At 41.9% G+C, this 11,405-nt stretch overlaps 1 protein-coding gene across 2 annotated transcripts in view; it reads left to right on the forward strand.

The window, feature by feature from the left end:
* Window positions 1-10,659, forward strand: part of NPNT (nephronectin) — an 84,236-nt gene extending 73,577 nt beyond the window's left edge. For both annotated transcript variants that reach the window (XM_036264757.1, XM_036264768.1), the window contains 2 exons: window positions 6,174-6,430; window positions 8,327-10,659. In XM_036264757.1, coding sequence (XP_036120650.1) covers window positions 6,174-6,430; window positions 8,327-8,437 — 368 coding nt within the window. In that variant the 3' untranslated portion in view covers window positions 8,438-10,659. The remainder of the gene's footprint in view (window positions 1-6,173; window positions 6,431-8,326) is intronic.
* Window positions 10,660-11,405: the final 746 nt, after the last annotated feature.

The raw sequence follows: 11,405 nt of genomic DNA on the forward strand, positions 1-11,405 counted from the left end.
TTTCAATTACAATTGACATTACGGTATTTTGTATTAGTTGCAGGTGTACAGCACAATGTAGACAATTATATAATTTATGAAGTATACCTCAAGTATTTACCTTGTATTATGCATAGTTATTATAATATTATTGACTAAATTCCCTATGCTGTACTTTACATCCCTGTGACTATTAGGACAACATCATTATTAATGTCATGTATCTGTAAATTAGAAAAGAAACCAAAATTTATTTAATACCCACTGCAGTGTTGTCATTCATCATCTCATTATTTTACTTAATATCCTCTTATCCACCCTGTAAAGCAGGTAATATTGTTATTATTTCACAGAAGAAATACTGAGGCCCAGAGTGTACATTAATTTCCTAAGGTCACAGAACAAAAGAACGGAGTTCACATTCAGACATCCCTATGCTGCCCATAAAGCTTCCAAGGTGGCTCAGTGTCTGGAACTTCTGCAGCAGTATTCTGGGGTTTTCTACAGTCTGACCTCTTTCTCTTGTGATAGTGTGCATGACGCGATTAGCAGATCTCAGGCTGTGGATTTGACTGACCACTGAACTTGAGTAGTTTGTTCCAGAATCAAGTATCCTTAGCAGCCATGCATGTTCATGGTCGTAATGAATAACCCTTTCAAGTAAGGTACACTGGAGAGAGCAGTTCTTGCTAAATAAACTCAAAAGAATTCATTACACATCTATGTAGATAGTGTAAAGTATTTGATTTTTAGAATGTAAATAATATAGAACTAATTTAGTACTTTTCAGCATTTTCATTATTCATCTCATATGTAATTATTTCACATGGACTCTGATAGAAAAATGAGAAGAGGATTGGATGTTAAACTGGCAGGCAGACAAGTTGGAAATGGTGATTTGGTTGTGATGGTACAGAACAAATGGAAAGGAAGTGGTGGCTGCTGGGGTGTGACGGGAGAGCCCCTGACGCTCGGCTCTGGGGCATGCTCTTCTGGGTTGCTCCAGGTGTGTGCCAGTGATTTGGATGAACTGGATTTGGACATTGAAGGCATACTGCCTGAACTGGGTGTGGATGGCTTGAAGCCAGAGGAGAAAGTGCTGACACACCAGGTCCACAACATTAGATTGATGGGTCTCACTTAAGAGGGTGAAATCTCATGGGGATGAATGCAGGGTATGGCTTCTAGTCTAGAAACCAGTTACACAGCCTTGGGGAGGGAAGAAATGCCTTAGCAGTGTGAAAGACGAGTTTTAATGGATGATGAAATCAATGAGTGAACTTGTGTTTTTTGCTGCCACAACGTTGGGTCATTTCCCTAGAAATATGGTCTTTTTTTTTTTTTCCAGAATGGAAAATCCATTTTGGTGGGTAGTTTCTGGTCCGAGGAGAGAAAAATGTAGGTCACTCAGAATGACCTGGGTGGAGAGGTGTCTCAAAGCTTGTGGAAAATCAGGGGGACAAACCAGAGTATTTAGCCTAGAGAAGAAATAATGGAACATGTCTGCTTTTTAAATACATGACAGAACAGTGGTGACAGATGTTGTCAGTGATCACAACAGAGTGGAAGTCAGATCAGTAGGTGAAAATTACAGAGATTGATTCTGGTGCATTCTTTGACAGAATTCCCCAATAGTCAGAGCTATCTAAAAAGAGCTCCAGCTGCCCTGGCTAGTTTGGCTCAGCGGTTAGAGTGTTGGCCCATGGATCAGAGAGTCCAGGTTCGGTTCCCGCTAAGGGCATGTACCTCGGTTGCAGGTTGTCCCCGGCCCTGGTTGGGGTTGTGTGGATGGCAACCACTCCATGTGTCTCTTCTCTTCCTCCCTCTCCCTCTCTCCCTCCTGCTCTCTCTGAACATAAATGCAAAAAATGTCTTCCTCAGTGAGGATTAAAAAAAAAATTAAAAGAGCTCTGGCTGATGTCGAGGTAAGGAGCCTCTGTGGGTAGAGGCATTTGACTAGGTGACGTATGGCAAAATGTTGTTCTGAGCACTGGATAAGTGTTGGTTAGAACACCTCTCAGACTCTGAGAGCCTCTGACCCAGAATGGAATGTCCCAGGAGATCGGTGAGCAGCAAGGTCCCAGCTTGGAAAATGGACAGGAAGACCAGAGAGGGGCTGAGAGTTGGAAGAAGGTTAGGAGTGCATGGGATATATCAAGGTGGAATTGCAGATGGGCTTTTTAGAATATGTTGTGGAATTCTAACCAAATACTGATGGAGAAACACTAACAACACTTCTCATGAAACATGCCTATTTTACTTCTAGGACGTTTAGGTGAGGTTGTATGTGTGTAAATATAAGCAATTTAATGAATTTTATCTGTGAATTCTCTACTTGTTTCTATCTAGATTATACCATTTGTAAAGGAACAAACAAATGTTTGGATTTCCACAATTATGACTGACTTTAATGTGTATTTCTTATCCAAGATCCAGATAGGCAAATATATATGCTAATATCTCCAAGAAAAGAAAACCCTCAAATAAACTTACAACTTTGAGAAACAGCTGCAAAATAATTGCATTTGCTAGTTGCCCTTCCTGGTGTTCATTGAGTTTTATCACATTTAATTTTAAGCTTAATTGTGAGATAGTGAAATTAGTACATTCCTCTAAGGAATGGAAAGTTGTGCTGCCATCAGAGTGATGATTCACTGCAGGCATGCAGCTGTGTCCCTGAAGACACGCCCTTCTGCAGATGTCAAGACTGGACCTGGGGCCCTTTTCCTGGAACCTGGATCACTGGGGATCAAGGGTTAAAGGCAAATGACTCAGTGCTCTGTCCGCTACTGCTAGCTTCAAGGAATTCACTTAAATGCATAACAAGCATGCCAGCGTGTCCATACAAGTGTGTCTGGTGCAGCATAAGGAAGCATTATTTTGAAATACTTGTAAATGGAAAAATAAATCCACAGTGGAGGTGAAAGCTGCCTTTCAGCCCTGGCTCTCAGATGCAACCAGTTTCTTGGTTATCTTTCCAGAGATATATTTGTCCACACAACAGCAAAGCACCCTCTTGTGTACCTTGCTTTTGTCATTTAAGGACATGATCTTAAGAATTAACATGAAGAACAAGGACATTAAAGCCAGAATACCTGGGCTGAAATCCAGCACCACAGCTTACTAGCTTTGACCTTGAGCAAGTCACTTAAACGGGGATAGTCAATAGTACCTGTTCAATACATGTAAACATTTAAAGCAGTGTCTGTCCCAGAGTTACCATTAAAATACCATTAGCCATTGTTCTTGAAGATTGTCCTGTGTCAGTACATACAGAACACCCTCATTCTTATTAATGACTGTTACTCTGTTATTCCTTAGATGTGCCCTTGTATCTAATCAGCCATCTACTGAGGAATTTTTCAGTTGTTTCTGGCCTTTTGGTAGTTCAGACAATACTATAGTGAAAACCTTATACACATATAATTTCATATATGTTTGAATGTATCTGTAGGATAAAGTCCTAGATGTGGAATGCGCAAAGGGAACTTGCATTTTGAATTTGATAGATGTTACTCAATTGCTCTTCATACGGGTTACAGCAATTCATAAGGGTTATAGCAATTTATACTCCCACAAACAATTAAGGACCATCACCAGCACAGATTTTATTAACCTACTTTTAAAAAGCTTTTATTTTTACTTTATTGTGATGAGTTGACCATCTTTTCACATTTTAAAAGTCATTTTTTTCTGAGATGCTTTTTCTTTGTCTTGTGTTCTTTTTATTATTGATTTATGTAAAAAGGAAACAGTGCTCTCTCAGATGCTACAAAAAAATTTGTTTCCCTTGTCTTACTATCTTAGAGTCAAACTCTGGAAACAACTGAAATGTTCTTTAGCAAAACATTGACTAAATTATGAATGGCATACTTGAAGCTTTGTTGACATAGAAAAATGGCTGATATGTTTATGAACAAAGCAAGTTACAACACTGCAAAAAATGTCCACAGGGCAGCTCTGTAGAGGAAGAGCAACTAGCCTCATTGCTCATGCTTTACATTTTAGAGTTTTAAATAAACCTATACAAAAGTGCTATTTGTCTCTTATTAGGATGCCTTGGTTCGTTAGGTTGTCTTATTCATAGGCAGTATTTGGCAGTGATATTCGTATGCATTCCACAGAGACTTAAGATAATCCTTGTTTTCTGAAAACTTGCAGGTTAATTGTAATAACCGTATGTCTTAGTCTTAACCAAAATACCTGTGATGATTCAAACGCTGACTTATGGGGAGACATTTAAAATCCATCTAAATATTTTGGCCTAAAATACCATTTGGATTAATTGGGGTGGGGTGGACTGGGCTGGTGGGATGAGGAAAAGAAACTGTGTTTGTCAGGTGTATGACTCAGGAACCTATTTCTTTGCCGTTTGTTTTTGCTGTATTCTTAGAAAATCCTTTATTCAACAAATGGTACTACACTCCAACCATAGGCTAGGAATGGGACGGGGTGGTTTGGGGCGGGGGGGTGGGAATGGTTGGTTCTGACATCGAAGACCTCACATCTCCTGGGGGATGGAAGCATGTGAACCGGTGATTCCAATCTGAGGGCAGCGAGCACTGAATTGGGGAGCAGGCCAGACCATTCCCCTGCCGCTCACTGAGTGACACCTTGGGTGACGCTACCTCTCACAGCCTTGACTGCATCGGCCAAACAAGCCTTCACGTCACAGGCTCCTTAGCAGGGCTCACGAGGTGCCCATGGAGCACCCGGCACAGCCTGGCACGGAGTAAGCACGGAACCACCTGTTGGTCCCACACCTGCTCGGAGCGCAGCACCTGGAAGAGAAGTGCTGCAGAGTAGGAGGGCCTACCAAACCTCATCACGTCTGGTACAGACTAAGCATAAGGGGGGGGAAAGGTGGTCTTTTCATTGAAAAATAACTGGGGTTTCTGCCAAAACAGATACATGTGTTCAGCATTCCATCCGCGTTTTCCCGTAGATAAAGCAGTGTTGAAACGCAGTGTGTGATTTTCAGTTGGCTGCAATAAAACAACCTGAGAGGAATGTCATTTGTACTTGCATCGAGCTTCAAAATACTCCAAATTTCCTTCCCTTGAGGAGCAGCTTCCTCCCCACCCCCACCGCTGCTCAAACTTCCTACCCCTTAAACTGCAGCACCTCTAACAACGAGGTGGCACACTCTATGGCCCCAGGGCTCAGAGGACAGAGTGACCGGTCCAAAGCGACAGTTTTTATGAACAACTTGTATTCATGTGTATATAGTCAGGAATTTATAGATTACATTATGTTACATTGCTATATTGCTTTGTACACATTCTCAAATTCACTTGTTAAGTTGTCAAAGTATTCTTGAGTACCAGGCAGTAGAACCATTGCTGGTGCACTGAGTTTTCCTTTTTCACCTAGACTGCACATTGCTGAATGAGCCAGGAACTATGTCTATTTCTTTTCCTTTTCTTTCTTTTTTATTTTACTTTATTTATTTTTTGAGTGCTGATTTATAGGGTAATTGTTTAGGACTGGGCAGAGAAGAATAAATAAAGAAGGGTATTAGTAAGACCAGATTTGAGATGAAGATCATGAGTTCAGCTTGAAGATACTGAATTTGAGGGGCTGCATATACTATTTGTTATGATATAAAAACATTGTAAACTACTTTTCTGTACGTAAAACGGATGCTCCAGGCAGCCGCGGGGGTTTCCAGCCCCCCTGCACCTCCCGGGTGAGTGGTGTCCAGTGCGAGAGGCAGAGTGAGCGCTGGCCTTGTTAAAGGACTATTTTCTCCCCAGAGTTTAAAAGTAGTGAGATGAGATAATAAACAGATTTAGTCCCCTTTAAACCACCATCTGCCTGAAGGTTATCCACGGAGAAAATTCCGTGGCAGCTTAGAGCCACCCAGCAAACCAGCCAGCCGGTGTGACAACATCCCCTGGCCGGCGGCTGAGCCAGGAGCCGTCCACGGCTCCGCGTGGGAGGTCCCCGTCCCGCGTGTCCTGGCATGGCTTGTACTCGGGGGCCCAGTGCGGGGCTGTTTTCTGTAAACACAAAACCATGGGATTTGAGACAGGCCTGGAAATAAGTCATATTTTTTCTCCATCAGTAATCTGGATTCTTTGCAAATGACTGTCCCAGTTTGACGTTTAGGAGAACAAAGACGACGCCTGTCCTTCCCGTTTGCGCTCCAGAGGGCTGTCGCCCGTAACGCACGCCCTGCTTTCCCGCTGCAGGTGGACAGTACGTGGCCGTCTCCGCAGCCAAGGGCCCCGGGGGGAGAGCCGCGCGCTTGGTGCTGCCGCTCGGCCACCTCGCGCAGGCAGGGGACCTGTGCCTGTCGTTCAGGCACAAGGTGACGGGGCTGCACGCCGGCACGCTGCAGGTGTTCGTGAGAAAGCACGGTGCCCACGGAGCGGCCCTGTGGGGCAGAAACGGGGGCCACGGCTGGAGGCAAACGCAGATCACCCTGCGAGGGGCCGACGTCAAGAGCGTAAGTAGAACCGCAAAGGACGCAGATGGGGGGGGGGGGGTTCCTTTCATAGGACCCTGGGGTCCAAGCTGGAAGAAGCCTTGTTCTCTCCCTGAACTCGGGCTCAGACAGAGGTTTGTGTTTTTTCCTGGGCCTGACAACTCCATTCCTTGCCGCTTTCTTTAATCACTTTTTTGCTTCTTCATCCATTCTTCATTGAAACTTATGACCACCACCCCTCACCCTACCTTGGGGTAGATCCCCTACTTAAAAAAAAAATTAGTAATTGAAAAAGTAAAAATGTTAGTCAAGAGAATCTTCCAAGGGCAGGGTGGTGAGCTTTACCCGTCCTACTTGGCCTTGTATTCCTTATACTTCAACTCTGACCATCGTGTTACCCTGGAGTGTTTTTCCCCCAAATATTCCTTTAAAGTCCCCTTTTTCCCCTTTGCCTCAGAGAACCTAGTTAAGCAGCTTTGGGTGGGACCCAAAACAATATGCTTGAAAGACCCTATTCCATTCAGACAGGATGTGAGAAAAGCTTTGAATATATACATTTTATTTTACGTAATCAAGTCACATGTAGCAATCAGGTGACCTGTAATTCCTCACTGAAATAATGAATGTATTTGGAAAAAGTGTTTTCTTCATATTAATGCTTATAAAACTGTTACTATTAGGACATTCTGCCTCTATGCCTGTAGGTATAATTTCTATAAACTTATTTTTTCCCTGTTCTTTTTATTATTAATTTATTTTTGTTACAGATGTTTCTCCTTTCTTTCCCCATTGACACCCTCCTCCCCATTCCCAGCTCTGTTGTCCGTGTCCATCGGTTATGCGTACATGCATGTCAGTTCTGTGGTTTATCTCTTCTGAGGGTTGTCAGTCTGTACCCTACTTCCACGTCTCTGGGTCTACCCTGTTCCTCAGACTGGTGTGTTCATTATATTCCACAAATGAGATCATGTGATATTTGTTTTTCTCTGCTTGGCTTGTTTCGAGGATAATACTAAACTTTTAGAAAGAAATGGTTATCTCCATTAATATAGCTTTAATCAGAGTCTTGAATTTTATTTCACTTTAATTTTTAAATATTGTTTGTTCTTTATTGGTTTTTAGAGAACGAAGAAGGGAGAAGGAGAGATAGAAACATCAGTGAGAGAGAACATTAACTGGCTGCCTCCTGCGTGCCTTCCACTGGGGATTTGGCCAGAAACCTGGGCATGCGCCCTGACTGAGAATCAAAACAGCGACCTCTTAGTGCGTGGGTCAACACTCAACCACTGAGCCACACTGGCCGGTCTACTCTCATTTTAAGTTTTTCTTTATATATATATTTTAGAGAAATAAGACAAGAAAAATTATTTTCCACCCCAGCCTAGACAGCTTGCTTTTGTTTTTAAAAGGAGCAAGGATGGTGTAAAAGATAAAGTCCAAGAAGAGTGAAAGCCTTAGTCTTTGCATCAGTGAAGCAACACTGTGTGGGGACAATGGAGTTCGGTCGTTTCATTCTATAGCAGAGCTGTCTAAGCCCCTCAGAGGGCCCAGGAAGCAGCAGACAGGCCACAGGGCTGGGTCTTGGAGCCCTCGGGCCCTCAGCTTCTGCCCCTTTACATTCCATCGCACCCTTTTTACTTCTGACCTCAGTCATCGTTGACTGGAGAGTCCACGTCACAAGTGTTCTTAAATTGGAGCCGTCTGTAGTTTAGAATGGTGTTTAAAGTGTAACTGATTAAGCAACATGGTCTTATTAAGTTTCCTGGCAATTTAAGTTTCCACCAGAAGGCAAGCCCAGGTGACTAGTCTTTCCTTCTGTAGAGTAAGGGTACTGTTTAGTTTGCCTTTATTTTGCTCAGTGAGCAGGCATGGGGAAGGACAGAGGAGGCTTGACCAGTGTGTGCATTCTCTTCCCAGGTCATCTTCAAAGGTGAAAGAAGGCGTGGCCACACTGGCGAGATCGGATTGGACGATGTGAGCTTGAAAAAAGGCCACTGCACCGAAGAACGCGAGCGACTCCATAACTAGCAATGAAGTCCTGTGTTGCTCCCTCTTCTTTTTCTAATCTTCACCTCCTGTCTGCTCCCTTTTAACAGACCTAGGAGAAGAGTGGGTCAGTGGGTCAGAGTGTCTGGGCATTGACCCACATCTTGTTGCCTGCTTTTGTGCAATCCCAATGAACAGTGACACTCTCCTTGAAATGGGACATTTGTGGACACATGCAAGCCATCTGTGGCTCCTTTAGGAACTGATCTTCAGCATGTGTGACCTGTGCCATCCTTCATTCATCCTGGTGACAAGGTGTTCCTTGTAGTAAATTATGGGAGATGTTTTCAAAAGAAATTTGTGCAAATAGCCATTCTGTTATCTGTTCAGTGTTGTGCCACTAGTAGTATCGGCTTCCCCTAAGACGTGTCGTAGTGTGCTTGTGAAATGTTTCTCCTCTTCACCGTTAGTGCTGGACTGAACTCTTTACTGCCACTCACTTTATAAAAGAAGGATGTGTAACATATCAAAATGCATTTATTCTTGTTATTTGTGTATTTCTTTTTAAGACAATTATGTAATTGTAATTAGTAGTATTGTGTTTTATGTAAATGTGCTGTTGATATTAAGTAGTTATGTGTTCCTGATATTTACAGACTCTAGTTGCCAGGGCAAGGCAGCTTGTGATCTCGAGTTAAAAAACACCCGGTGAAATGTTATCCAGTTCTATAACCTTATATTGGTAGCAAGAGAAATTTGGAAATGGTGTCAGGTGGGGTAGGGGAGGGATGAACGTTTTCAGAGGATAGTCAACCATCGAGGTAGACAAGAAGCTGCAGCTAGCACGTCAAACCCTCACTGTTTCTCACTACACTGAAAACCAGCAGCTTTCACCGTAGTAACACGGTTCTCTGGTGATTTGTTAGAAACTTGGCGAAGTTCTGGCTGTTGCACAGGACAGTCTGTTTCTGGGAGCAGGGTGAGGAGGAGCAGGGGAGCAGCGCTGTGAGAATAGATTTCATACTAATTTTCAAATCAGTATAAATGTAGGCAGGTCTAGCTCCTAACTTAGGTCAGGATGGGCGAGGGAGCCAGTCTCATGCTTTGAGGGATTGAATTGTTGGAATAGAATTCCCTCACACACTAGAGCAACAGGCGAATTCAAAGATCTAAGAACCCTCAACTAATATATTTTCCCCCTTGCATAGTTTATATTAAAAAGTATATATAACCTTTGAAATGCAACTTACTACTGAGGCTTTTCCTCATTTCTGATTAAGTAATCAAAATATTTTCTGCTGTTTTTGCCAGGAATCACAAAGATGATTAAAGGGTTGGGAAAAAAGCTCTATGATGGTAAATTAAAGGAGCAGGGATTATTCGGCCTGGGGAAGGCAAGACATCATTGCTGGTTTTCAAGTGTGTGAAGGGTTGGTACAGAGGGGATGGTGACCAGCTGTTTGCCAGATGCACTAAGACTAGAACAAGAGCAAGCAGGCTTAGACTGGAGTGTGAGGGAGTCTTTGCAGGCAGGGTCAGCTGTTCAGTTAGAGTCCCTTATAAAAGAGTGTGAATCTCTCATTTTCCCCAGAGGCTTTTAAAAAATTAGATAAAAATTTGTCTATTTAAGGTAGTTAAGGATGGTCAAGATAGAGTAACAGATTACAGAATCTCCCCAAAGATGTTTTGCTCCTATTACTGTAATGAGAATCTCCAGAACTAAGTCATTTGGATTGGGCCACGGTTTAATTTAGGTACTTCCCTCTGTTGCTCCCTAGTGAAGAAGAATCCAAAGGGGACAAGTCCACCAAGTGCTGAGCTCACCACAGTGTCTCTCCCTTTATGGCAAACCTAGCAGTATTAAAGCAAAAAACAAAAACATATATATTATATATATATTTATTCAAAAAGAGTATAATGAACAGATGTTTTAGTATCTCGGTATTCTAATGTGATGTTTTTCTTTTTCCTTGAAAAACACATTCACCTGCTCAGTGGATGATGCTTCAGATTTTTAGAGACCATAACAAGGAACAGAGTTTACAGAAACTTTTAACTGGTGCATTCTTTCTGCAATTTACGTAACGTGGCCACGGATAGAGAGCGCCAGGCCCCACACGGCCGCCAGGTGCTCTCCTCCGCCTAATTGGTATAGTTCACTGTCTCGTTATCAGGAGACTCTCCCACGTTCCACAATGGTAATGTTTTTTTGAACAATAGGTGTAATAGTATATATTTGGTCATTTACCTTGGTGGGGGCAGGAGAGGAGTATAAATCACTGAGTGAGCAGGGGCCAGCAAATATGGCCTTGGGTCCCGTTTTAATGATTCTTTTCCTTTTTGGTCCTCTTACTGCACAGTTGAAGATGAAAGGGGAAAATAATTGAAAATTTCACTTTGAGGTGCCAATAATACGTTGCACTAAACTGATGGAAGAAGTTATCCAAAGTACTGTATAACATCTTGTTTATTATTTAATGTTTTCTAAGGTGAAAAATGTTAGTGGTTTTCCAGACAGCCAAATAAAAATAATTCTTTGTAAATAAAAACACTGTTAATAATGGCAGATGTCTATTTCTTTTCTTTCTGTTTAATTGGGATCATATTACTGCTTGCCATGATTGGGGACAACAATATTGGCCACATTATTATGCTTTCTAGGTTACAAAATATGAGAGATTTATTCAGCATGGATTAGGAAAGAGATCAGATCATTTAACACGTCATACCTTAGCAAATTGCTTTAATTTCCTTATGTCTCACATAGTTATAAACATTTGCCTCATTTGTTTATTTTTGTTGTTTGTTTTTATGGAAAGACAGAAAAAGCTCTAATTAAATATATAAATATATATGGATCATAAATGAAAAGCCTTTTCACTAGTGTTGATTTTGTTAATTTATGACATTTTTACTCATATTTCAACAATCTTTTCTAATGGAGAAAACTACAAAGAAGAAAAATTAATGAAATGTAAGTTTAAAAATTAGTTCTCCTACAAAAGTATAG

The sequence above is a fragment of the Molossus molossus genome, unplaced genomic scaffold (assembly GCF_014108415.1).
Source record: "Molossus molossus isolate mMolMol1 unplaced genomic scaffold, mMolMol1.p scaffold_m16_p_1, whole genome shotgun sequence".
Taxonomy (NCBI): domain Eukaryota; kingdom Metazoa; phylum Chordata; class Mammalia; order Chiroptera; family Molossidae; genus Molossus; species Molossus molossus.